This window comes from Myotis lucifugus, unplaced genomic scaffold (genome assembly GCF_000147115.1).
Source record: "Myotis lucifugus unplaced genomic scaffold, Myoluc2.0 scaffold_682, whole genome shotgun sequence".
Taxonomy (NCBI): domain Eukaryota; kingdom Metazoa; phylum Chordata; class Mammalia; order Chiroptera; family Vespertilionidae; genus Myotis; species Myotis lucifugus.
This window is the reverse complement of record NW_005871730.1, coordinates 35006-59111: the sequence shown is the minus strand read 5'-3', so window position 1 is coordinate 59111 and position 24106 is coordinate 35006. Positions and strand designations below refer to the sequence as shown.

The 24106-nt window shown below is 54.1% G+C and overlaps 3 protein-coding genes and 1 pseudogene across 4 annotated transcripts in view; 3 read left to right on the top strand and 1 right to left on the bottom strand.

The window, feature by feature from the left end:
* The window catches only part of PDXK (pyridoxal kinase), a 30467-nt gene extending 22537 nt beyond the window's left edge, over positions 1–7930 (top strand). For both annotated transcript variants that reach the window (XM_023746464.1, XM_006105412.3), the window contains 3 exons: positions 531–667; positions 2423–2489; positions 2871–7930. In XM_023746464.1, the coding sequence (XP_023602232.1) occupies positions 531–667; positions 2423–2489; positions 2871–2983 (317 nt within the window). In that variant the 3' untranslated portion in view covers positions 2984–7930. The remainder of the gene's footprint in view (positions 1–530; positions 668–2422; positions 2490–2870) is intronic.
* A 1298-nt stretch (positions 7931–9228) lies between these two features.
* On the top strand, positions 9229–10890 carry LOC102422543 (annotated as a pseudogene).
* Positions 10891–13368: 2478 nt separating this feature from the next.
* Positions 13369–16660, bottom strand: LOC102422249 (cystatin-B-like). The gene is made up of 3 exons (XM_006105411.3): positions 16459–16660; positions 14331–14432; positions 13369–13745 (listed from the first exon to the last, which is right to left on the bottom strand). Exons 1-3 carry the CDS (start codon positions 16537–16539, stop codon positions 13617–13619), a joined length of 312 nt encoding a protein of 103 aa, XP_006105473.1. The 5' UTR covers positions 16540–16660; the 3' UTR covers positions 13369–13616.
* A 2803-nt stretch (positions 16661–19463) lies between these two features.
* Positions 19464–24106, top strand: part of LOC111823785 (ribosomal RNA processing protein 1 homolog A-like) — a 29757-nt gene continuing 25114 nt past the window's right edge. The window contains exons 1-3 of the mRNA XM_023746465.1: positions 19464–19494; positions 19527–19748; positions 20636–20718. Coding sequence (XP_023602233.1) covers positions 19464–19494; positions 19527–19748; positions 20636–20718 — 336 coding nt within the window. The remainder of the gene's footprint in view (positions 19495–19526; positions 19749–20635; positions 20719–24106) is intronic.

Here is a 24106-nt window from a genome sequence, read left to right as displayed (position 1 = left end):
TGCCATCGGGTCGTGGCTCCGCACAGCGTTAAAATGACACAGGGGGCTGGGTCACTCCCACTGCCCCAGAGAGCAGCTTCTCACGGCTCCCTCTGCATCTGTGTGCACTCACACATGCACTCACACATGAATTCACACACTTGCACATGCTCATTCACAAACTCACACAGGCTTGCACACATGCTCACACACTTCAGTAAGTTCACATAGTCCCTACAGCTCTAGGCGCCATGGTTACTCTGGCTCCCTCCACAGATCACACGGTCCGGCCCCTCATCAGCTGCACAGTCCCCCCACGCCGTCCTGACAGTGGTCAGCTGGGGCTCCCACCTTTCACTTTCTCCGCTGTGGGGTATTGGGGGCACCGGGTGGGCCCTGAGCCCAGGGGTCGGTCAGAGTGAGCCTCCGTGGGTGACATGACCCTTCCGCGTGCAGTGCAGGGGCTGAGCGGGCAGGAGGGCAGGCTGGGCCCTGGGCTGGGCCTCTGCTGGTGAGGGTCTGGGGTCCCAGTAGGCCATGCTGTCCCCCAGGGCACCCTGATGGCTCCGTGGCGATACAGCGCATCCGCATGGACATTCACAAGGTGGACGCCGTCTTTGTGGGCACCGGGGACCTGTTTGCCGCCATGCTCCTGGCGTGGACACACAAGCACCCCAATAACCTCAAGGTCAGCAGGGCGCGCCCCTCCCGCCCCCATTGATCCCTTCATCTCTGTGGGGAGTGGTTATCATGTCCCTCTAAAGCAGTGGTTCTCAACCTTCTGGCCCTTTAAATACAGTTCCTCATGTTGTGACCCAACCATAAAATTATTTTCGTTGCTACTTCATAACTGTAATGTTGCTACTGTTATGAATCATAATGTAAATATCTGACATGCAGGATGGTCTTAGGCGACCCCTGTGAAAGGGTCGTTCGACCGCCAAAGGGGTCGCAACTCACAGGTTGAGAACCGCTGTTCTAAAGAGCTGGAGGGCCGAAACCGGTTTGGCTCAGTGGATAGAGCGTCGGCCTGCGGACTGAAGGGTCCCGGGTTCGATTCCGGTCAGGGGCATGTACCTGGGTTGCGGGCACATCTGCAGGAGGAGATGTGCAGGAGGCAGCTGATCGATGTTTCTCTCGCATCGATGTTTCTAACTCTCTGTCTCTCTCCCTTCCTCTCTGTAAAAAATCAATAAAATATATTAAAAAAAAAAAAAAAAAGAGCTGGAGGGTGTGAGGGTTCCGGAGCTTTGGTTGCCACGTCATGTCCCACATCTGGTTGAGTCCCAGCCCCACCCCTGCTCAGTGTCTCTCGTTCCCAAGTCGGGTGCCAGGCCCAGCCCGGGAGGCTGTGTCAGCAGAAATCTGAGGGCTCTGGCTCAGGACTGAGGTGTGCAGCCTCGGCACCGGGGAGCCCCTGTCAGCAGAGCAGTCAGTGCGAGTGTGTCCTCAAGTGTAGCCACTGGGCTGGTTTGGTAAACTGGGGTGCGGGGGTTTTCTGTGTGCTCTGTGGTCCAGCTCAGGACTCCCAGGGGTGTTCTTTGACCTCCTGCTGTCAGTCTCAGGGCATCTTGTCATATTGTTCTGCCTGATGCCCCATCAGCTGACACCCAGGCCTGTCCTCCAGCAGCGTTGTAGAAACGTTGTCAGGTGGGTGAGGCCTGCTGCCCCTGAGTGTGGGAAGGCAGACTTCTGAGCTCAGGATCTGGAAATGGATTCCTCTAAAGCTGTTGGCAGAGCCCCTGGAGGAGCCCCATCTCCCCCGGGGCCCAGGCCTCCCCAGCACATCTGGGCTCTGTGTTTGTGCAATGCCAGGCTTGCTCTGGGGTTCCTCCCCTCTCACCTACCCATCGAAGCCAAAACGTGCCTCCCCTGGCTGGTTTCACACCCTCCTGCCCCCTGAAGGCCAACCTGCCCAGAGTGCAGACCTGCCAGTCTAATTGGCAGCAGCGGGAGCGCCATCTGTCCAGGCGGTGGCATCGTGGTGCCCAGAGGAGGGCTGTGTCTCTGAAGGCCGAGTTTTTAGGAGGGGCCCTGGGTCCCGGAGTCAGAGAGGCACTTCTGTTTGCTGAGCCCCGAGTCTAACTGTGAGCAATGACTTGGGCCAACCTTGGGGCACAAGTTCTTTCCCGTGTAGATTCTTTATACTTAATTCATCCCAGAAACACTAAGCATCTACAACGTGCCAGCCAATATGCATGGTCCTGCGTCACAGCCTCTCCCCAGAGATGTCTGTCTCAGAGGGGGGCAGGTTAGTGATGCAGGCACCTGCTCAGCTGTTAGTCTCCGGGGGGAAGGCCCAGCTGGTTGGGGGAGCATGTGCTGGCCAAGCCAGCACCCTGGTGACTCCGGGTGGAGACAGTGCCCATGCAGGCAGCTGTGGGCAGCACGGTGAGCGGACGGTCTCGAGGTGGCCGGGCACAGTGGTCCCTCCTCCCCGCAGGTGGCCTGTGAGAAGACCGTGTCAGCCATGCACCACGTTCTGCAGCGGACCATCAAGTGTGCGAAAGGTACCACCGCAGACCCGCAGGCGCCTTCGCGATCCTCAGAGCCTCCTGCTTTGGGGCCTTGGGCAGAGCGGTGGGAGGGGTAGAGGTGGCACCTGCGCGACTGTGAATGGGGTCCCCGGGGCTCCCGCTATCCCCCCGGCCTGGCCTTTAGGAATGGGGTCCCCGGAGCTCCCGCTGTCCCCCCGGCCTGGCCTTTAGGAATGGGGTCCCCGGAGCTCCCGCTGTCCCCCCGGCCTGGCCTTTAGGAATGGGGTCCCCGGAGCTCCTGCTGTCCCCCTGGCCTGGCCTGTAGGAATGGGGGCAGCGGGCTCCCTTCCGACTGGGAACGCCAAGGCGATCTCCCTGCTCTGCCCCGAGGCTCACGCCCTGTCTGTTCTGTAGCCCAGGCCGGGGAAGGACAGAAGCCCAGCCCGGCCCTGCTGGAGCTGAGGATGGTCCAGAGCAAAAGGGACATCGAGAACCCGGAGATTGTCGTCCAGGCCACGGTGCTGTGAGGGCTGCTGCGCCCACCTGCTCACGCAGTGCCGTGTCTCCGTCGTCATCCCTGTGAAAAACGTAACGTCTGCCTTAGAGCTGTGACCGAAACTTGATATTTTTTTCCTTTTGTGAGTGTCCAGCATCCACTGGTCTTAATTGTGAAAATGTGCCAGTCGTGCTTTTTAAAAATAACACAGTGATCGCAGAAATGTGTAATTCGGAGACCCAGCCCCCCTTCCCCACGAAGGCTCCTGGGCCTCCCTGAAAACCAGCTCTGTGGTCACCCCCTTGGGGGCGTCCTCCCCAGCTGGGGGGCGGGGGACATGGTGGGAGGGGCTGCTGCCCCCAGAGGGTCAGGTGGGCTCCCACCACTGAGGTGTCCCCTGTGGCAGGGCTGTGTCTGTGTGTCTCTGAGGACGAGTTACGCCAAGTACCTTTCTTGTCGTTCTGACCGCTCCCTCTTGGCTCCTGCCTCAGGAGTTTGTTTCTTACGTTGCTGCTCGGTAGGTCCCTGGGCACTTCCAGCGTCCTGCTCTGTTTCACCATATGGACAGGTCAGTGCCGGTGGCCCAGACACACACAGGTGTGCACAGTCACTTTGGCGGGGACCTTCCAGGACCCCGAAAATGCAAGTCCACAGATCTTACCAGTATCAGCGGGACCGCCCTGTAACCCACGAGTGTCTTTAGGGACCAGCTGCACGAGGCGCAGAGATGCCAGGAAAGGGAAGGCTGGTGCGGGGCTGAGGGGTCGGGGCGATGCCACGTTGGCTCCTTTTGGAAAACTCACCGAGTTGGTGACACAACAGCGGAAGCACCGCGTGTGTGCCCCCGGCTGCTGGTGACGAGGGCCCCGCGCCAGGGAGTGAGCGTGCAGACAGGTGCGGGGGGCAGAGCTGGGCTCCTGCTCCACAGCTGACACGTTTCAGCCCTAGGCCCTGACACCAGTCCAGTTGTCCACTGCCAGCGAGACCTCCTTGGCTCCACTTGTCCAGAGTTTTGGGGTACCCTAGGCTTGGCTACAGGCAGGGGTGCCCATCTTGAAGACTCAGCCTGCCTGGATCTCTGCCCCCTGCCCTCTAGTCTGGGAGCCCACAGCCTGGAGGGGAGACAGGACATGGGCCCCACGTGGCTCCTGGGAAAGCAAACTCTCCGAGGCCAGCCCTTGTGCCCGTGGTTCCCTGCCCACAGGTAGGGCCCGCACAGCTCCTCAGTAGCACATTCTTCTGTTTGTAGAAAATGCCCGAAAAAGAAGAGGGGCCCTTTTCCATTGAACTCCCGGCACATGGCACGGTCTTTCTTCCCCACTGTGACTTCTGAATGTCTAACTCTCACGCTGTCGTGCTGGCGGTGGCCTATGCACAGGGTCAGGGCGCTGTGTCCCTGGTTCCTGGTTTCGAGCACCAGGCTCCTCTGAGCCCCCGGGAGGAGCCCGGCCTCCTGGTCCCTGCAGGGCCCGAAGGACCAGGAGGAGGAAGGAGTGGCCCGCAGCCTGGCGGGGGGCAGCCTCCCCAACAGGGTGCTCACAGGGACCAGCCCAAGTCACCCGGGGCCCTGGGTGCGTGTAGCACATTTAATGGAAAATACTGCCACTGCCAAGTAGAGCTGGGGAGAGGGCCAACGAGTTTTTTTATTTCAATATTGAGAGCCAGTATAGGGCTGGGCAAGGAACCAGATGTGTCTGTCCTCCAGGAGATGGTGAAACCCACCTGGAAGGAACGGTGTGGGGTGCCGGGCTTATTCCTTGAGTACCGGGAACTTGAAGGAAGCTCATGCTCCAAAAACGCTGTTCGGTCCTTGGCTCCCGGTTTTATTTCAGAGGCCTGGCCCCACGCTAGGTCTCACTCTCTCACTCCCCTGCGTTCTACAGAGAATGATGGGGTTTATTCCTCCTTGAAGCTTCTGTGGGACCATGGACTCAGGTGCCACCTGAGGCTTTCTCTTCCCTGTGCTTCGGCTGGAAGGCCCTGACCCCAAGCAGGCAGGGAGCCCCGACCACATGGAGACGGAGACGGGCTGAGCTGTCTCTACTGAGAGAAGGAACTGGGGGACCCCGAGAGCCTCTGTGGAGTGTGGGCTCCTGTGGAAACGTGAGCTTTCGTGGGAGGCCGAGCCCCACATTCCCAGGCCCGTGTTGCCGCGCCTGTGCTGTCTGGGCTCGTCTCCACACGCACACGCTCCATGGCGCGCTGACAGCAGAGGCCCCGGGCTGCCCATGTGTAGAATTTCCCAACCTTGGTTCCTGGCAGTAGTTTTTGATACAAGTTGGGTCCAAATTAGAACTGATCTTTGTTCTTATCTTACATAGCTTAGCAACATGCACCAGGATGGTAATTTATGTTAACGTGGAAGATGGTTGTCAGAGTGCAGGTTTCAAGACTTTCCGGTGTTTCAAACCTTCTCCTGTAGACCTTAAAGATGAATTCCAAACTATGATTCCCTTTTCGAATCAGTCTTCAATCATTGCCAAGTCCTGCTGAGGTGATTGTGTTAGTCTGCGTTACTTTTGCAATATATGTCCGTGATTGTAAAACGATGCTTTGTCTGTCATCCTATTCTTACACTTGTTAGAACCAATTTTTAAAATGTTTAATTTTCCAATGGCCTGCGCCTGGCCTGGCGCACCTGCTCTGCGTAAGAGGAGGGTGTTGTAGTGTTGAGCCCAAGCCAGAGGGTGGGGCAGGCGGGGATTATGGGATGTCCAGGGACCACTCCTGTCCTGCTTGAACCTCATGTTCACTCCTCTGGTGACATGTACACAAAAGGAGGGAAGCCTGTTCTGACCCCTGGACCGCCACTGTGCGCACGCCCTCTCCTTGTCCTTCTGCCCTTGGATGCGATCGCCTACCTGCCTGGGGCGTCAGGTCCACACCTGTGTGAGTCAGGGACACCATGTGACTGTACTGTACTCGGGAGAATAGCCAGGAAGCCCTGTCTTCCTTCTCTGCCGCCCACCTATCCTTCACCCACCTCTCTCCCTGGGGCCCGCCGCCAGTCCCTACCTGGGCTAGAAGGAGGGGAGGGGAGTTGGTGACTGAGCAGAGTGGAGTGTGTGCAGATGGGGACATTGTGAGTGTGGTCTGGCTCTCTGAGTCTGGGTGGGAGCCAGGTGGCTCTGGACTCAATTTTGCCCACCAGCAGAGCAGTGGGATGGAGCCCACCTGTTTTAATACCACGTTGGGGTTCCCTTCTCATCATCCTCTGAGGCTCTGTGTTAGGGCTCCCTGGAGAGCCAGCTCCTGTGTCCCTGGAGGCAGCATGTCAGGTGTACAAGCTGAGTGGCCCCTCAGAAGGACCCCAAGCCCTGGAGAAGGTGGCTCTGGGAGGCCAGGCCCATTGCCCGAAGCCAGGGAAGCCGCAAACTGTGGCCCAGTTGGTCTGGATGGACGTCATTTCCCCAGGAGACCTCCTACTGCCTGCAGTTCTCCCATGAGCAGTGGTTGAGGCCAGCACATGTGCGCCTTGGCCTGTGGCAGCGTTGGTGTGTGTGTGCGGTCGGCCGCTTTGTGACAGGTGCAGAATCCGGTAGCCGGCAGGTGTGTCGGTGAGAAGAACATCATGAGAGCCTGTGTTTTTACAGAGACCCCTGTCCTGGGGATGGGAGGTGTAGATTCTGGTTTCAGAATCCAGCCACGCACTTCCAGTCTCTGCCAGCAGGGGGACACAGCGAGGGCAGATGGGCTGGGAGGGGTCTTGGCCCCACCTTGGTAGATGGCAAACATCAACTCTGCTTCTGGGGAGTGTTCCTTCAGTGTATAAATCTCTGTCCGGTGATGGGAACCAGGCTTTGCGTTCTGTGGTGATGCACGGGAGGGCGGCCCTGTGTGTGTCCCATCCCCCACTGTGCTCAGCGCCTCCTCCCAGCATCACCCATCACCCTGTCTGGAAGGCCCCACCTGGGATGCTCGTAGCGCATGTGTCTTCTTGTGGACGTCTGCACTTGATTCTTGGTGCAAAGCGTTTTCTCTAACTGATTAAAAAACAATGTCTTACCAAACACATTCCTGCCTTTCATTCGAGATTTGAGCTCACCACACAATGTGTTCATTCTGTTTGTAAGACAGAGCTCTGTGAATACTGTTAGGTCTGACTTAGCGGATATCTTAAAGCTCTATTAGTGGGGGGCTCTTCCTAGAATTTTCTTTTTAAATGCTGGCAGAGTAAGCAGGTCTTTTAAAAGTGTTTCCACTGTCCAAGCCAAGCGGAGCCTGTACTACAGCCAGACTTTCTGCCCACCTCCGACCCTGCTTCAGAGGAGGGGGCTACCAGCGTCACTGAGGTCCCGGTGAATGGAGCCCCCACCCTGCTGCCTCCCCTCTGCCCCAGCCCACCACCACGATGGGCAAGTTCTGATCTTCCTGTGACAGGAAGCCCATTCTGCAGGAGGCTCCTTTCCGAGGCTATGGGGTGCTCTCTGTGGCTGGGACATCGTGGCCTGCAGGTCAGCGCTGGAGAGCGAGGACCAGCCCTTCCCCGTGGCACCACCCGAGCCCGCACAGCAACCCCTGTCCTGGTGATGGGAGGTGTAGATGTTACCATTCAGGGAACTGGAAAGGGATTCCCGATCTCCATGTAGACCGGGTGGTGTTTTGAATGTTTTAACCTTATAGCTGTGCACCTGCTAATCTAGAGTTGTAGTTGGCATTTCAATCAATTGCAAAACTGGCCCAGCAGGACGGAGCTACTGACTGGGAGCCCAGCCGACGCTGCCCTAGGCCTTCCAGGAAAGGAGCTGGGATCTGGAGGCTTCTCAGGGGGTGTGTCAGCCTGGGAACAAAGCTGTGAGGGGACGATCTCTGTGAGATTCAGACAGTGGTTGCATTGGCCCCGCGGTGACCAGCCCTGCCCACTGTGAGAGTGGGAACGTGTTTGTAAATGTAAACCGCAGCTCACCATTGTAGAGGCCTGTCTGTGTGCTGCTCCTGTTGACTTACGATTCTCCACAAATAAATATTTTCATGGCAATCGTCGTGAAGTGTGAGGAATTCTTTCTCCACAGGATTCCCTTTTGTTAATCATCTGTGCAGTGCCTACACTGCATTAACCAAGCCGTGGTCACTGCTCTCCCTTCAACATCTCCCTCGTTAAAAAAATAAAAAATAATTAAAAAAATATAATAAAAGGTAATATGGTAATTAGACTGGACATCATTCCAGATGTCCTTCCTGACGAAGCCGGGGCCAGAGGGAAGCCAGCCTGGGTTCCAAGTGCTTTCGGGCGGCCTGAGGGAAGTCAGCCTGGGTCCCAGGTGCTGGAGGGAAGCTAGTGCCGGCAGCAGGGGAAGGAAGGCCTACTCATACAGGAATTTTCATGCATTGGGCCTCTAGTATACATTATATACATATATTTTATATATATATACACATACATATATTTTTTTATTGATTTCAGAGAGGGAGAGAGAGAGAGAGAGAAACATCAATGATGAGACTCATCGATTGGCTGCCTCCTACACGCCCCCCCACCCCCCCCCACCCCCACTGGGGATGCAGCCTGCAACCTGGGCATGTGTCCTGACCGAGAATCAAACTGACCTCCTGGTTCATAGGTCGATGCTCAACCATTGAACCATGCTGGCCGGGCAAATATCTCCCTCTTAACGAAAGGGCCTGCCCTGCCCTGCCCTGCCCTGCTCACCTTGGCCACTGACTCAAACTTTAAATTTTAAGAGCCTTTATTAAGCTGGCCAGCTGACTATAGCCGCGTCCCTCCCGTAGGAGCATCACAGCTTGCAGTGCCGACCGAGAGTACAGCAAAGCTTTTTATCTGCAATACTACAAAGTATTTCCAAAAAAAAGAAAAAACAAACTGCAAAGCAGTTCATTAGCCGTTTCTGATACTGGCAGGGTAAAAGTTCATAGAAAGTTTACAAGTACAAACGGGAGGAAAGCAAGGTCACACCTGGCTGGGTTTAATCATAACACATTGCTTTTCTAGTGAGATAATTAGCAATTTTTCTCTCCTATGGTCTCTGCCCCTCAGCCCACTCAGTAATTCTTCTCTGCCAGGACCCTGCCCCTAGCACACTATACACCCTCCTACATTTTGTAGATAAATCCTCAGGTCGTCATCCTCCAGTAACAGGCTTTGTGAGAAAGGCAAGGAGAGGACGGGAGGCCACGGGATCTGCTTTGTGTCTGAAGCACCTGACTCCGCCTCTCAAACCCACCCTGACCGCCCTGTGCTGCTTAGCTGTCCCTGTCTGGACAGCTGGAGAATTAGGGCCTGTGATGCTCAAGGGCGGGGCGTGTCCCTTTGTCGCTGTCTTCTTGGTGCTGGGGAAATAGATGGCACTGACCAGTGACTTGAGTGCTTAGTAAAAGGGGTGGGGTGGTCAGCACTCCAGGGGGACATGGGAGGAAGGGGGGCGCCATTACCACCTTAGCCTGGTACTGGCAGGCCAAGTACCAGGACCCAAAAAGCATCCTGTAGAAGAGAGGTCACTGCGAGGAGACCCCGAGGTGGTCCCTGCAGCAAGTGCTGGGGAACGAATGGCGAGGGCGAACCCACAGGTCAGCACCCAGAGCCCAGGGTGGGCAGAGGAGAGGCGGCCTGTGTAAATGTGTATGTTTCCCGCCCACGTCCCGCATGGTTCAGGGTTCAGGATCGGGAAGAGGGACCGCACACAAATGAAAGAGACAAGACAAGAAATAATTTGGTTCCGGAGCTGAGACGGTGTGAGGAGGGTCTGCGGGCGGCAGGGGAGCTGCGGGAACGACGCCGGGGTTCAGGGCAGGGCCAGGCCAATGGCGTCTCAGGCAGGCCCGAGAGCCGCCGCCACTGACGGCAGCGACTTTCAGCACCGGGAGCGCGTCGCCATGCACTACCAGATGAGTGTGACCCGCAAGTATGAGATCAAGAAGCTGATCTACGTGCATCTGGTCCTATGGCTGCTGCTGGTTGCCAAGATGAGTGTGGGACACCTGAGGCTGTTGTCACATGATCAGGTGGCTGTGGACGAAAAGGGGCCACATGCTGACCTGACAAGCTCAGGAGAGGCCTGCATGGCAGTTTTGCAGACTTGGAGACCCAAAGTAACCACAAAGGATGGTCTGAAATTAAACCTTAACTAAAAGCAGTTACGGTGGGCAGTTACGTCCTAAGCCGATATCTTCACTGATAAGGTCAACCTTTACCGTAACTGAGCCCATCTGTCTTTTTGCATCTATGATAACATATCCTTGGGATGTCTGGGTAACTTGTGACTTCCCGTTTTATGGAGCCCCTGGGGCACAGCCAGGTGTGCTGGGCCCAGGACAGATACCACAGATTCCTTGTTAATTGTTCCTGCACCCACCTAAGTATGTGTCCATCATTTTACTTTTTATCCTATCACAGAGGTTTCCCTGCTTCGCTTAATCCCACCTCCTTAAATCTGTCACCAATGAATTTCATGTATAAATACGGATGTAACCCTGCCATTCTCCGGAGCACTATCTCAATTCCTTGAGGTTCTGCTTCCCGGCATATGTCGACAGTTTGGCTCAAATAAACTCACAAAAATTCTTTACAGGTTTCAGTGGTGTTTTTTTTACGTTAACATGGCCATGCCCTATCAGTGGGAGTACTCATATTTGCTGAGTATTGTGCCCTCCCTCTTGGGTCTCCTCTCCTTCCTCCGCAACAACATGAGCTACCTGGTGCTCTCCATGATCAGCATGGGGCTCTTTTCCATCGCCCCCCTCATTTACGGCAGCATGGAGAAGTTCCCTGCCGCATAGCAGCTCTATCGCCACGCAAGGCCTACCGCTTCCTCTTTGGGTTTTCTGCCGTCTCCGTCATGTACCTGGTGTTGGTGCTGGCAGTTCAAGTGCATGCCTGGCAGTTACACTACAGCAAGAAGCTCCTAGACTCTCGGTTCTCTAGCACACAGGAGAAGAAGCGGAAATGAAGGCTGCCGGATGGACTGATCCCTGGGGTGAAGCCCAGCCCTCCCTTGGAGAAGAGGGAGAGGGTAGAAGAGCTGTTCTAAAATCTTCGTTGTCATTTTGGCAGCTGTGGTGTTGGCAACTGGTGCAAACTAGGCTCAAATTCTGGAAAGCTGCTACTGTTGTCATTAGCTGAGGTGGCAAAATGATATTTAACTTATTCCTGGTTGGCTGGAACTGGGTGAAGAACAGCAGTAAAACAAACTTCGGCTGGTTTAAGTTGAAGCCCTTCAGGATTTTTCTGTTTTCAGACTGACCCTCATCCTTGCCTCTTAGTCATTCTCTCCATTTCCATCCATTACCCCTTAGCCACTGAAACTGGAGATGCGGAATCAACCAAATTCTACTTCCATTTATGGGTGGTTGGAAGGAAACATTAGGAGGCTGCTTTCCCTGCAGACTGTGGTCTCTACTCTGAAGCATTTAATTACAAAGAACCTCAATAAAGTTATAACTGCCCTGTCAAGAAAAAAGATTATTTGGAAATATTGGGGGGCCAGGCAGGCAAGTCCAACTCAAGGGGAAGGACTTCCACTGGTGCTCAAGCCTCACCAACCTTTTATTGGTTAGGGATACACCCATAGCCCTTAGGCAGACAATTCCCAGTAACAGGCAGACTAGCCCATCAGCAAGGATTTACATAATAATAAATGGGGAAGTTGCTGCAGCTACCATTGTCTGGACTAACAGTGGATGCACAGCCCTGACCCTTGCCAGAGCTTCAAGGTCCTTGTCCACACCTCTCTGCTAGTGAAGACAATGGGCAGCTTCCCACAATGGCCTGCTGGGCAGATGGAAGAGCGCAAGCCCAGCATTTGTTCCCCAAATCCTCTGCCAAAGGGGTCCCCAGACTGGCTCTGGTTGACTGTCTTGTGCTAAGTTTTTAGTGAGGTGAAATTCACAGGAAGGAAGTACACCTGAGTCTTCAATTGCACAGCCCAGGGCATTTTTACCTCCCAGCCTTGTATAACTGTCTCCCCTTTCCTGTCACAGAGGCCTCATCTCCCTGGGCACAACCCACAGCTGTTAAGCAATCACCCATTACTAACCAGGCAGAGCAGGGCATGACTGTCAGCTCTGCTTAGCACCCTCAATGCCGTCTCCCCTGCCCTTCCCTGAAAGTCCCCAGGTGGGAACTGTGTTCCATCTTCTGTTCAGTGCAAAGTTGCTTGACTCTAAGAGAGTGTTAGGAACATTTTATTCTTCTAGTTCATGGAGGGTCGGGACGCACACAGCTCACTATGCAGAGATTTCTCACTGCCGCTCTCCAGGCTCCGCATGCTCACCGCCCCGCCCTTCCACGCTCCTCATGACCTCAGGACGCAGACAGCCTGACCATGGCACAAAACGCCACACGCCCCAGGGGAGCAGAGTGGGGTTCAGGAATGTCAGACCGACATTAATGCTCAGGAAGACATATTCTACCTTGGCTCTGAGCCACACAGATAGAAATTTCACCCAACAGTCATTACACCTATGATGTCAGGGGCACTCTTTTTAATCTGTTTCACACAAACACAGGGCAAACCAACCAGGCACTGACCGCACTGACGGGCAGGACCCTGTTGAAACAGGCCCTTCCAGAGGCTCAGGCTTTGAGCAGGTGCCCGCAGCCCAGGGGATGAGCAGCACGGCCTCCCAGGCCGCCGGTTCTGAGCAGCTGTGCAGCTGGTCTCGGCAACACTTTGGTCCCTGCCGTGTCATTGCTGCTACGGAAACAGTGTGACTGAGCACACCTAGAACTCATGGTCTAGAATCGGGTTTACTCGAATCCTTTTACTAACGGGGGCAACCGAGGCCTGGAGATAGGACGCAGAGTCCAGAGCTGTAGTTGGAGCAGATTCCTGGGGCGCAGGGTTCACCACGAACTTGCTGGGACCTGGGGCAACCCCACGGGGCTCTCCTCCTCAGGTGGAGGGTCTCAGGCACAGCGCTTGGCCGTGAAAGACCTTTGTAAACACGTCTATATCGTGGTTATAGTTTCAGATGAAGAACTGAAAGGGCGAGGACTACGCCCTCCATCTTGCCCCAGGGTAAGGGCTACGCCCTCCATCTTACCCTGGATCCAACATTTTTGGGCAGCCATGTGCTCGGCAAGGAGCTTCTTCCTGGAAGCCCAAGCCTCTGCTAGCCACACCCAGGACTTCTGTAAACTAACCAATGACAATCAAGGGAAGTGCGCGCCATAGATATGACCACATCCTGTGTAACAAGACACCAACTTGCGCCTGGCCAATCGGCAGGGCCCACAGTCCTTTCTCCTCCCCTTACTCCAACCCCCTATAAAACCCCTCTCCACACACAGTTCTTTCTCTCTGCCACTTGGCTTGCAGTTGCGTCGGTGAGTGTGGACGGGGAGCCGAGCTAGCTCGAATAAAGACGCTTTGCTTTTGCATCAGACTCGGCTGGCTCCCTGGTGGTCTATTGGGGATCTTGAAATCTGGGCATAACAGAACAAAACCCACAGCAAAGGAGGAAATTGCAAAAACTTAAAAATGTATTTATTTAGAGATCACTTCAGCCCTCTTGGAAAGCAATTTAGTTAAGATCATTGGTTGGGAGGAAAATCACGCTGTTAAAGTCAGAGGCAGACACACCAGATTGGTGCAGAGCAGCCCCTCCAGCGAAAGTGGCACAGCATAGAGACGGCGTTCATTTCTGACCCCGGCACGCGAACACGTGACAGAGAACCACATGGTGAAGGTTCAGTTCAAAATCCAGAACTAGAAATAGGCCAGCTCGTCCTGCTTGGTCTTGTTGGTCTGATAATTGCTCAAGGCCAAGGCCTTGTTTTCATGAGGGAGACTTTCAAACACTCGAAGGTGCACGAAGTCATCATCTGCAACTTGAACCTGCAAAGAGAGATTCCAGTGAGGGGGGCAGGTGCTGCCTCTGACCCCAAGACCCTGTGCCTGGGGGACTGTGTGAAAAAGGCCCTGAGAGCCTGGAGACCGAGTTCCTTCAGGGCATCAGCAACTAGGGTGGTGACAGTCCCATCTTCCTCTTTTGGGCGTAGCAGATGCCCAGCACCCCAGCCAGCACCCCTGGCTCCCTACATCCGATCCTCAGAGCCCTTAGTTTCCAGAAAAGCTCAGTCCTCTCCTCCATGGAGGCCTGCAGGAGTGCATGCACACTTATTTTATTTTATTATTTTAAAAACATTTATATTGATTTTTTAGAGAGAGAGACGGAGAGATACATTGACTGATTGCCTCCTGTATGGTCCCCAACTGAGGCCAGGGATCCAACCTGCAACCCAGGTACCTGCCCTTGACCGGGAATCAATCCCGAGGCCCTTTGGTGTGCAGGCTGATGCTCTATCCATTGAGCCACACCAGCCAGGGCTACAGGAACCCCTTTAAGCACCCCTGTCCTGACCCCTGTAAATCCCCCACCTCCCCACGTCTGCATGAGCACCCCTGTAGCAGACACTCCACCTTGATGAAGTAGTTAGTCCCCGCGACCACCTGGCTCTTGTACTCGGTGGCCTTGAAAGTGGGGTACTTCTTGTTTTCCTTCTCCTCCAGCTGGGACTTCACCTAGGGGGCAGGAGAGAGGGGAACTCAGTGTCTTCCTTCCTGCAAGAGTGACTGACACAGGAGCTGCGGCCTCATGTCAAATGTTACAAACTGACCTCTAAGGCCCACCCTTTACAGATTATTCCTCGCAATGCAGGACCAAGCCTGTCAAACCCGTGGCCAGCACGAGGCATGTGCCTGCCTGCACCTTCAGGGAGGGGCCCTAACCAGGGATAAGAATGGAGGGAGAATGGAGTCAGCAGCTAAGGACAGGAGGGAGGGTCAGGAAGGGAGAAGGCAGGCCCCTCCTGCCGCTCCTCTGCCCTCAGCATGCGGCCGGCAGGGTTCTCACTGCAGGCCTACCTGTGTCTCAGTGCTTACCTGTCCTGCAAGGTGCCATGTTTGGTCCGCAGGGATCTGACCCTGCAGACGGTGGACAAGCCTACGGGGATGAGTGACACACACAAACTTACACAGGAGTCTGGGAAGGAATCACCTCCCCCTTGGCCTGTTTCAGGACTGGAGGCAGGAAAGCAGGAATGGTGAGAAGACCCAAATGCAGGCGATGGGACTGGGCATGTGGCAGCCTCCTGGCACTGCCCGTGGTGACAGATCACTGATAGTACTGTGGACCGGGAGAAAGACGGGCTGTACTAGAGCCAAGGGGAGCAGGACAGGCCTGGGGATGGGGAGGAAGTTGCCAGTTACCACCCTCAAGGGGCCAGGAGACTGCAGAGGGCCAGGGAAGGCCAAGGTCGGGACTGGTGGGCACTACTTGAGGAGGCTGAGCCAGAATTTGGGACTTTGACATCTTCTGGCCAGGGCTCCCTCTCTGACCTGTGTTCTCTACACCTGCAGCCCAGAGAGCTGGGGGAGGAGTCAGTACCTGAGGCAGCGAGAGGATGTCCCTGCTCTGTCCTCTAGGAGCCACAGGCAAAGCCCCGCCCTCAGAACTGCCTCCCAGCGGCCATGGTGACCGCCCTCTTACATGTCACTTTCAAGTGACCAGCACCACATCAGGGAGCCCCGAGACAGCAACTCCTCTCTGCTGAGCTGGTGGGCATTCACAGTTCATGAAGCAAGTGAGGATTCCTTTGGCCTGGGAACCGGGAACCTCAAGAGAGGCTGGGCTCCGGAGCCGTGTGGGAGAGGAACCTCGCCCAACGATTGAAATTTCGATTGAGAGCCAAATTTTTTAAACTTAAACTATATAGGTAGGTATATTGTTATTAACTTAATTAGGGTACTCCTAAGGCTTAGGACAGCCGTGGGCAAACTACCACCCGCGGGCCGGATCCGGCCCTTTTGAAATGAATAAAACTAAAAAAAAAAAGAGACCGTACCCTTTTATGTAATGATGTTTACTTTGAATTTATATTAGTTCACACAAACACTCTATCCATGCTTTTGTTCCGGCCCTCCGGTCCAGTTTAAGAACCCATTGTGGCCCTCGAGTCAAAAAGTTTGCCCACCCCTGGCTTAGGAAGAGCCACACTCAAAGGGGCCAAAGAGCCGCATGTGGCTCGCGAGCCGCAGTTTGGCGACCACGGGTCTAAACCATCTGAGCACAGGGGTGGAGTGGGGGTGGGGTTCTATCGGGTTTGGGAAGCAGCAGGTTTGTTGGACTTTGTGTCTTCTCAGAACCTGAGCCTTCCTGTGGCCCCACCATCCCACCTTCCCCAGAACCTTCGGTGAAGGCACCCCTGTGACGCCCACTTTACAGACGAGGAAACTGAGGCACAGGAGTCAAGCCCTGCCCAGGGTCTGAACCAGGCTCTGCCTCTGCATCCCAGCCTGGTGTCTGTTTTTGTTTTACTTGCACAAGGAGCACTGGAATAAGGCAGGACAGAAGTTAGGACCCCTGCAGACCCTTCCCCAGCTTCACTGACCGGAACCGCCCCAGGACAAGCACACCAGGCCCTTCCCTCTAGAAGCCGAGGCCCAGGGTCCCTGTCCCAGCGTCCATACCCTCCGCGTCCCGGCGGGCGCTGCCCCTCTGCGGACAGGGCGGGACCCGACCCGGGCTCGGGAGGACCCGGCCGCCTACCTTGTCGGCGATGGCCTGGATCTCAGCTGTGGCGGCCTTGGTTTTGGAGGTCCCACCAAGCCTCGGCACGGGATCGCTCATGGTGGAGCAGCGGGCACGGAGCAGCAGGCACAGAAGGGAAGAGCAGCGGGCACAGAGCAATGGCCTGCCAGTGAGATTAGCAGCGAAGGCAGAGCGAGGGTTTTAACTGCGAACATGGCCCTCCCTCTGTCGTAGGTCCTGGGCTCAGGTGACACGGGGCGGAACCACACGGGGGCGAGGAGGGCGGTCCAGTGGGAGGGGCGGGGCGCCAACGCCGGTTAGGGGTGGGGTGGGGTGGTGTAGGGTGGGGGCAAAAAGTGGGGTAGGCGGGAGGAGGTGGGCGAGGGACCGCGTCTTGCGCAACCTGGTCCTCGGGGAGGGCGCCGCCTGGGGGCCACTGGCGTGAGCTGCAGTGCGTGTGCCCTGTTTGGTGTTGGTCTTATTGGCCTCGGAGACACGCGGGGGAGGTATCTGGCTCTGAGCGCCTCCAAAATGTGCCACTTTCGCTTGTTGATTATGTTGAGCAGAGGGCGATCAAGACCCAGCCATGGGGTGGGGAGAACTTCCACCTCTCCCTCCATGGCATTCAGGGAAGGCCCTGGCCGGGGTGGTCAGTCCTTTGCAGCTTTCTCCTGTGCACCAAAGGGTCGTGGGTTCAACTGCGGGTTCCATATCCCCCTGGGCCCTAAACTGGAGACAACTGATCAATGTTTCTCTCTCACGTTGATGTTTCTCTCTTGCTCTCCCTCTCCCCTCCTCTCTCTAAAATAAAGGGCGGAACAAAAATAAAATGATTATATTAAATCATTTAGGTGGGCAGCCTGGTCCAGAAAGAGAGCAAAGATCAGAGAGAACTTTTTTAAAATCTGAGACTCAGCTGCATGGCAGGGCAGACAGCTGGTTACCAAACATCTGCTCTTCCCTCTTCCTGTGATTTGTCCTCCTCCCTGTGAAGTTGCAAACCCACACCCCGGGCCTGAGCTCTGGAAGCTACAACCTCTGCTGCCACACCCCCTGCAGGGCAGGTTCCAGGTGGGAGAGACCCAGAGATGAGTGGGAGCTGGACCTGAGAGTCCCCAAGAGCAGTGGGTAGAGACGTCTGTGGCCACTGGGCTCCAGAAGTAGCTGGGGACAGAGACTGCCAGGGCACCTTGGAGTCCAGGACCAGGCCTGCCTGGCCTCACTCCCCAGTGCATTGGACTGCTTTGCACTTCTCATCTGCAAGACCTGGTCCAGCACCCACCTTGCACCAGCCACTCTGGATGTCACCAGTGTGTGATCCAGGGACAAAGAGAAGGGCTGACGTGTGTGAGCAGAGGAGGCACAAAGGAGTCCAGTGATGAGATGCCTCCCAGGGCCTCAGGTTGGGGTGGGAATGGCATTCCAGCTGCACCCCTCCCCCACTCCAGGGCTGCACCTCAGAGGATGCTGGGCCTCTCCCACCACGGGGTGCTGACTGCAGGAGCAGGCCCAGCCTTGCCTTCTGTAGGGCTCCGTGCAGAACCCCAAGGGAGTGGCCCATGAGCAGGGAAGTGGGAGAGGCCAGCTTTTCCAGTACCTGCCAGGGAAGAGCCTGGTTTGTAATTCAAGGTAGGGTGGGAGGCCAGGTGTGGAGGGGAAGGAGAGACCCCTACAATTCAGTCATAATTGAATGAATGAACGAAACGGGGGCTACATAGCAGACCTGATAGCCTCTGGGCCCTGCTGGGTGAGCCTGAAAGTAACCACCAATGTGATTCCTTCATAAATTCTTAGCTGGGCAGGTCATGCAGGTAATCACATCCTGGGCCTATAGCTTCCTTAGTGAAAGGCCAATCTTTCCCATAAGCACCCCTTCTCATTGTTCTTATGCATCTAGGATAAGATACCTTTGATAAATCCAGGTGGATTTCTTTTCCAAACCCCTTGGAGGCATAACCACATTGGCACCAGTTATGCTGCTGCCCACATACCATCTCTACTTACTGTAAATGTTAACTATCCTGTAGTCAGTAATGTGAAGGAAGTGGGTGTTTCTCCATTTTGCTTCCTGGCAGTTGACATCTCACATGTGTTGTCACAGATCCTAGCTGGGGAGGTAAGTGTGGCCTGTGTGTCTCCACCTGGAGAGGTTTCTGGAGGCCTCCTCCCCGTGTCTCCTGGACTCCCTCTGTATGACCTTTTCCTGTGCTGATTTGCTTTGTGTCCCTTTGCCATAATACATCATAGCCCTCCATCCTCGTAGCCTCGTCGATCCACAGGCTTGGGGGTCCCTGAAACGTGAAAAAATCTGCTGAGTCCATTCTGCACGAACACAAACACTACATTGTCAAACCTAAGAAAATAAACAATTATTCTGCACTATAATCCAACATCCAGTCCATATGCAAGCTTTCCCAATTGACCCCCAAATGACATAGAGCTTTTTCTTTGAACCGGGATCCAGTCAAGATTTGTATATGCAAATATGTAAAGGAGTACATCCCCTCCTTTATATAGGCGTTCATTCCTTCCTTCATCCATGACTTTAACTCTGTGATGATATCAGGACGGTTGTATTGTGAACTGTCCCAGACAAGGGTCATGATTGTTTCTTGTGCACCCTGCTCAGCCTTCCTGTGTCCTGACAGCTGGGGTGCAGCCCTGAAGGCTGGATGAGGGTCAGGTTTGACTGCCCACAGGTGCGGCTGCTGCGTGAGAGGGCCCCCCGCCCATAGTGGCCGTCCCTTGAGGTGGGGACTGATAGCTTGGACCACCTTTCTTTTGCCCTTGTGCCATTTTCTGATGACTTTCGCCCTGAATCAAAGATTCACTGGGGGCTGCACAGAGTGTTCTCCAATTCCTCCATTCCTTCTATCTGTGCTCGCTGGCTTTCTTTGGTAAAGAACCTCTGTCATCAACCTGGTTAAACTACCGCCCCCCCCTAAAAGGCGGGCACAGGTTTAGTGACCTTTTAATTACAACTGTCTAGAGCTGTCATTGCGGTGTGCGACCACTACGGGGCGATGGCGTGCTTCCAGGGAGAGGTCCTCCCAGGCGCCGGTGGTCAGAGAGCGTGCCTGGGCCAGGCCGGCGCGGTCGTGTGACGTCACACCGCGCGACCCGGCCAAGCGCAGCGACGCTGTCCCTGGTACCTGGGCTCTCAGTGGCGATCGCCACGGTTCCGCGGGTGCAGCTCCCCCCTGAGATCCAGCTGGCACAGCGCCTGGCGGGGAACGAGCAGGTGACCCGGGACCGGGCGGTGAGGAAGCTCCGGAAATACATCGTGGCCAGGACTCAGCGGGCTGCAGGTTGGCGCGTGGCCTGCGGGGCCGCCTCGGGGACTGGGCCTGCCGGGTGGAGGCGCGGCGGGGCCTGGCGGGAGGGTGGGTGGGGGGACGGTCCCGGCTGGGTGGCCTCCGAACCACGTGGTCCGGCGCACCTACGGCGGTATTTCCACTGGCCCTCCCCGCGGCATTGTCACTTGTCAGTAATGCGCCTTGTGTAATTGTTGGGTTGTCATTTAAGTTTCACTGTAGCGTAGGCTCCTCGAGTGCAGAGAACATGCTTGTTAACTGGTCCGTGTAACAGGTTCTCAAAGTGTGGCACCCCGGGGGCAACGGCAGCATCACGGGGACGTTTGTTGGAAAGGCAGTTTCTTGGTCTCATCCCAGCCTTGATGGATCAGAAACTGGCCGTAGGGTCCGAGATCCGTGTGTTAGGAAGCCCCCAAGTGATTCTAACACTGGCGCTCAGGTCTGAGAACCACTGCTCGCTGAACACAGTGCCAGACAGAGGAACTCGGTCAATATTTTGAGTGATTTTATGTGTCTTCGTCCTGTACTAGCCCGATGACTTAACCTTTCCTTTTGAAATTTGAAGTGTAATGCAGAAAAGTGCACAAACCCCAAGTGTGCCGCTGGATGAATTATCACCCTAAGATAGCCAGCCACCATCCAACTCAGGAGATAGTGACTCACTCAGTTTTGAATCTCCAAAAATGTACAGTGCCTGATGCTTGGAGATTCTCAGTTTTTATTGAAAGGATGAAATGGCAGTTGCCTGGGGGAGTCCCTGCAGGCCCAGGTCCAGTGGGTTCCAAGTTAGGAGGATGTCTGAGAGGAGAGGGAAGGTCCCTTGGTCCCTGGTACTAAAAGGCTGGGGCCCACTTAGTCTGAGTGTTGCTGTTTTGATGCAGGTGGTTTCACTCATGACGAGCTGCTGAAGGTGTGGAAAGGACTGTTTTATTGCATGTGGATGCAGGACAAGCCACTCCTCCAGGTGAGCGTACGGGAAGGCAGAAGGAGCTGGAGCAGCAGTGTCAGTGGGAGGCCAGATGGGCGTGTGGTTGACTCTGGGGGAAGTTTACAGCTTTTATATTTTTTTGGGGGGGGGGCAGCTTTATTTATTTACTTATTTATTTGCTAGAGGCCTGGTGTATGAATTTGTGCATGGAGTGGGGGTCCATCTGCGTGGCGGGCGATCAGGCTGTCTCACCCAGTCTGGATCAGGCCAGCTGACAGGGGGAGGGACTGCGGGCGGTTGGCTGGCTGTTTGAAGTTGGCTGTGGCAGCACATTGACTACCCTCCCCATCCCCCCCCCCCCCCCCGTGATCAGTATTCGTTATAGCTACCGGCCAGTCATCTGTTCATAATAGTCACTTAGGCTTCTATATATATAGATTTATTAATAGCAGGAAGGTGAGGGTCTTTGTTTAGAGAGGGTCTTATATTTGTTGAGTTGAGCACCATAGCCCCACAGGTGCTCATCAGTGCAAGTCAGCGCCCGGATGAAGCCTGGGTTGTCTGTCTGGAGTTTGTGAGAGATCACAAACAGCCTTAAATAATGGAAACCAAGGGAGAGGGTCTAAGTCCTCTGAGACACAAATTTCTACTGCAGCCTTTTTAACTCGTCTTTCCTTAAAAAGAAAACTATTTTTTAGAGCAGTTTTAATTTACAGAAAAACTGAGAGGAAGGTACAGAAGTTTCCCTTATCTCCTGCTCCCCCCTCACATGCACAGCTGCCTTTGTTATCAGCATCGCCCACCAGATGGTACATTTGTTATAATCGATGAACTAACACTTGACACATCATCATTATCCTCAGTCCATAATTCACCTGAGGGTTCACCCCTGGTGTATGGTCTGTGGTTTGGACAAATGTATAATGACATGTATTCATCACAATGGTGTCTTACAGAGTAATTTCATTGCACTAAAATGCTAGCCTTTGTAAAACAGTGTTTATTAGAATATGAACTGCTTACTCTTCTCCAAGATCCCCTGGGTGGGGGGGCAGTACTGAAAGTGCAGAATCCTGCACTGTATTCCATGCCTCTAAACTAGAATCTCAGGGAAGGCTCTGGAATTACCCATTTAGCAAGTGCACGGAGTGCTGCTTGGCCAGTGACACGGGCAGGCAGTGAGTAAGACCCCCAACAGGGGTCTGGTTGGCTCCCTCTTTTTATTATTGTTTTTAAAATATTTTTATTGATTTCAGAAACATTAATGATCAGACAGAATCATTGATCAGCTGCCTCCTGCACGCCCCCTACTGGGGGGTCAAGCCCCCAACCCAGGATGTGCCCTTTATCAGAATCGAACCTGGGACCCTTCAGTCCGCAGGCAAATGCTCTATCCACTAAGCCAAACAAGCTAGGGCTGGTTGGCTCCCTCTTTGTGCTGGTCAGATGGCTGCGTGTCCTGCGGCTCCCTGCTCTGGCCTGCCTTCTCTTATTCTCTCCTTCAATGGCCATCCTCTGTTGCTCAGGGCTCAGCTGGATCATGAGGGCAGTGACTGCCCTGTTGCAAGGTTCTGCTGGCCCCAGCTGTAGAGTGAAGCCCTTCGCAGCAGGGATGTAGCTTGCAGACCTCACGCACACTGGGCTGAAGCAGCCAGTGAAGCCTGTCTCATGATGGGTGGACAGCTGAGTGTGTTGCTTGTTGTGAGGCCGCATTTCTTCAGGGGATGAAGTTTTTTTTACTGTTTCCTGCACAGGTGGAACTAGGAAGGACCATCTCCCAGCTCGTCCATGCTTTTCAAACCACAGAGGCATGTGAGTATCCTTACCCCTTGGGAAGGCCAGAACCACTGAGTCAGTAGCTCCCACACAGAAGCCTGGGTTCTAAGATCTAGAGCAAGAGAGAAGTCCCCATTGTAGCTGGTGTCTGCTGGTGCTTATGTGTGAGACACTTCAACTCGTATTAACTCATTTACCTAAAATACACTCAGCTCAAAAGTCTAAGGGGCTAACACCCTGCATTTTATTTATTTATTTATTTATTTATTTATTTATTTAAAATATATTTTTATTGATTTCAGAGAGGAAGGGAGAGGGAAAGAGAGAAACATCAATGATGAGAGAGAATCACTGATCAGCTGCCTCCTGCACACCCCTTACTGGCGATCGAGCCCCAAACCCGGGCAGCTGCCCTTGACTGGAATCAAACCCTAACCCTTCAGTCCACAGGCCGACGCTCAATCCACTGAGCCAAACCCTCTAAGGCAATATCCTACATTTTAAAGTTAAAGTGGCAAGCTGGTGTGGTGTTACCAAGCTGCTGCACTGACTCTCATCTGATCGTTGTGAAGTTCCTCAGTGAGCTATTTCTCTTCTGACCACCATCAGCAGTTCTCGACACTGCCGCTAGCCTATGGGGTCACTTGGGAGTCTTTTTTTTTTTTAATAATACATTTGTGTATGGGTTTTTTATTAAATATATCTTTATTGATTTTAGAGAGGAAGGGAGAGGGAGAGAGCGATAGAACATCCACTATGAGAGAGAATCAGCGGTTAGCTGCCTTATGCACACCCCACGCTGGGGATCGAGCCTGCAACCCATGCATGTGCCCTTGACCGGAATCGAACCTGGGACAGTTTGTGGTCCGTACCTGATGCTCTATCCACTGAGCAGCCATGGGCAAACTACGGCCCCCAGGCCGGATCCGGCCCGTTTGAAATGAATAAAACTAAAAAAAAAAAAAAGACCGTACCCTTTTATGTAATGATGTTTACTTTGAATTTATATTAGTTCACACAAACACTCCATCCATGCTTTTGTTCCGGCCCTCTGGTCCAGTTTAAGAACCCATTGTGGCTCTCGAGTCAAAAAGTTTGCCCACCCCTGGGCTAGAGCGTCTTTAGAGGCTTTTTTTCCCCTTTATTTTGTCTTTTTATTTTACTTTATTTTATTTATTGCTTAAAGTATTACAAAGAGTATTACATATGTCTCCCCCCCACCTTGATATTCCCCCAGCCTCCCCTACACCCAGTGGCTTGTGTCCATTGGTTATGCTTATATGCATGCATACAAGTCCTTCAGTTGATCTCTTACCCCCCACCACTCCTGCCCCCAAACCCTCCCCTGCCTTCCCGCTATAGTTTGACAGTCTGTTCGATGCTGCTCTGCCTCTGTATCTATTTTTGTTCATCAGTTTATAATGGTCTTTATTATCCATAAATGAGTGAGATCATGTGGTGTTTTTCTTTCATTTACTGGCTTATTTCACTTAGCATAATGTTCTCCAGTTCCATCCATGCTGTTTCAAATGTAAGAATTCCTTCTTTTTTTTACAGCAGCATAGTATTCCATAGTGTAGATGTACCACAGTTTTCTAATCCATTCATCTGCTGATGGGCACTTAGGCTGTTTCCAGATCTTTGCTGT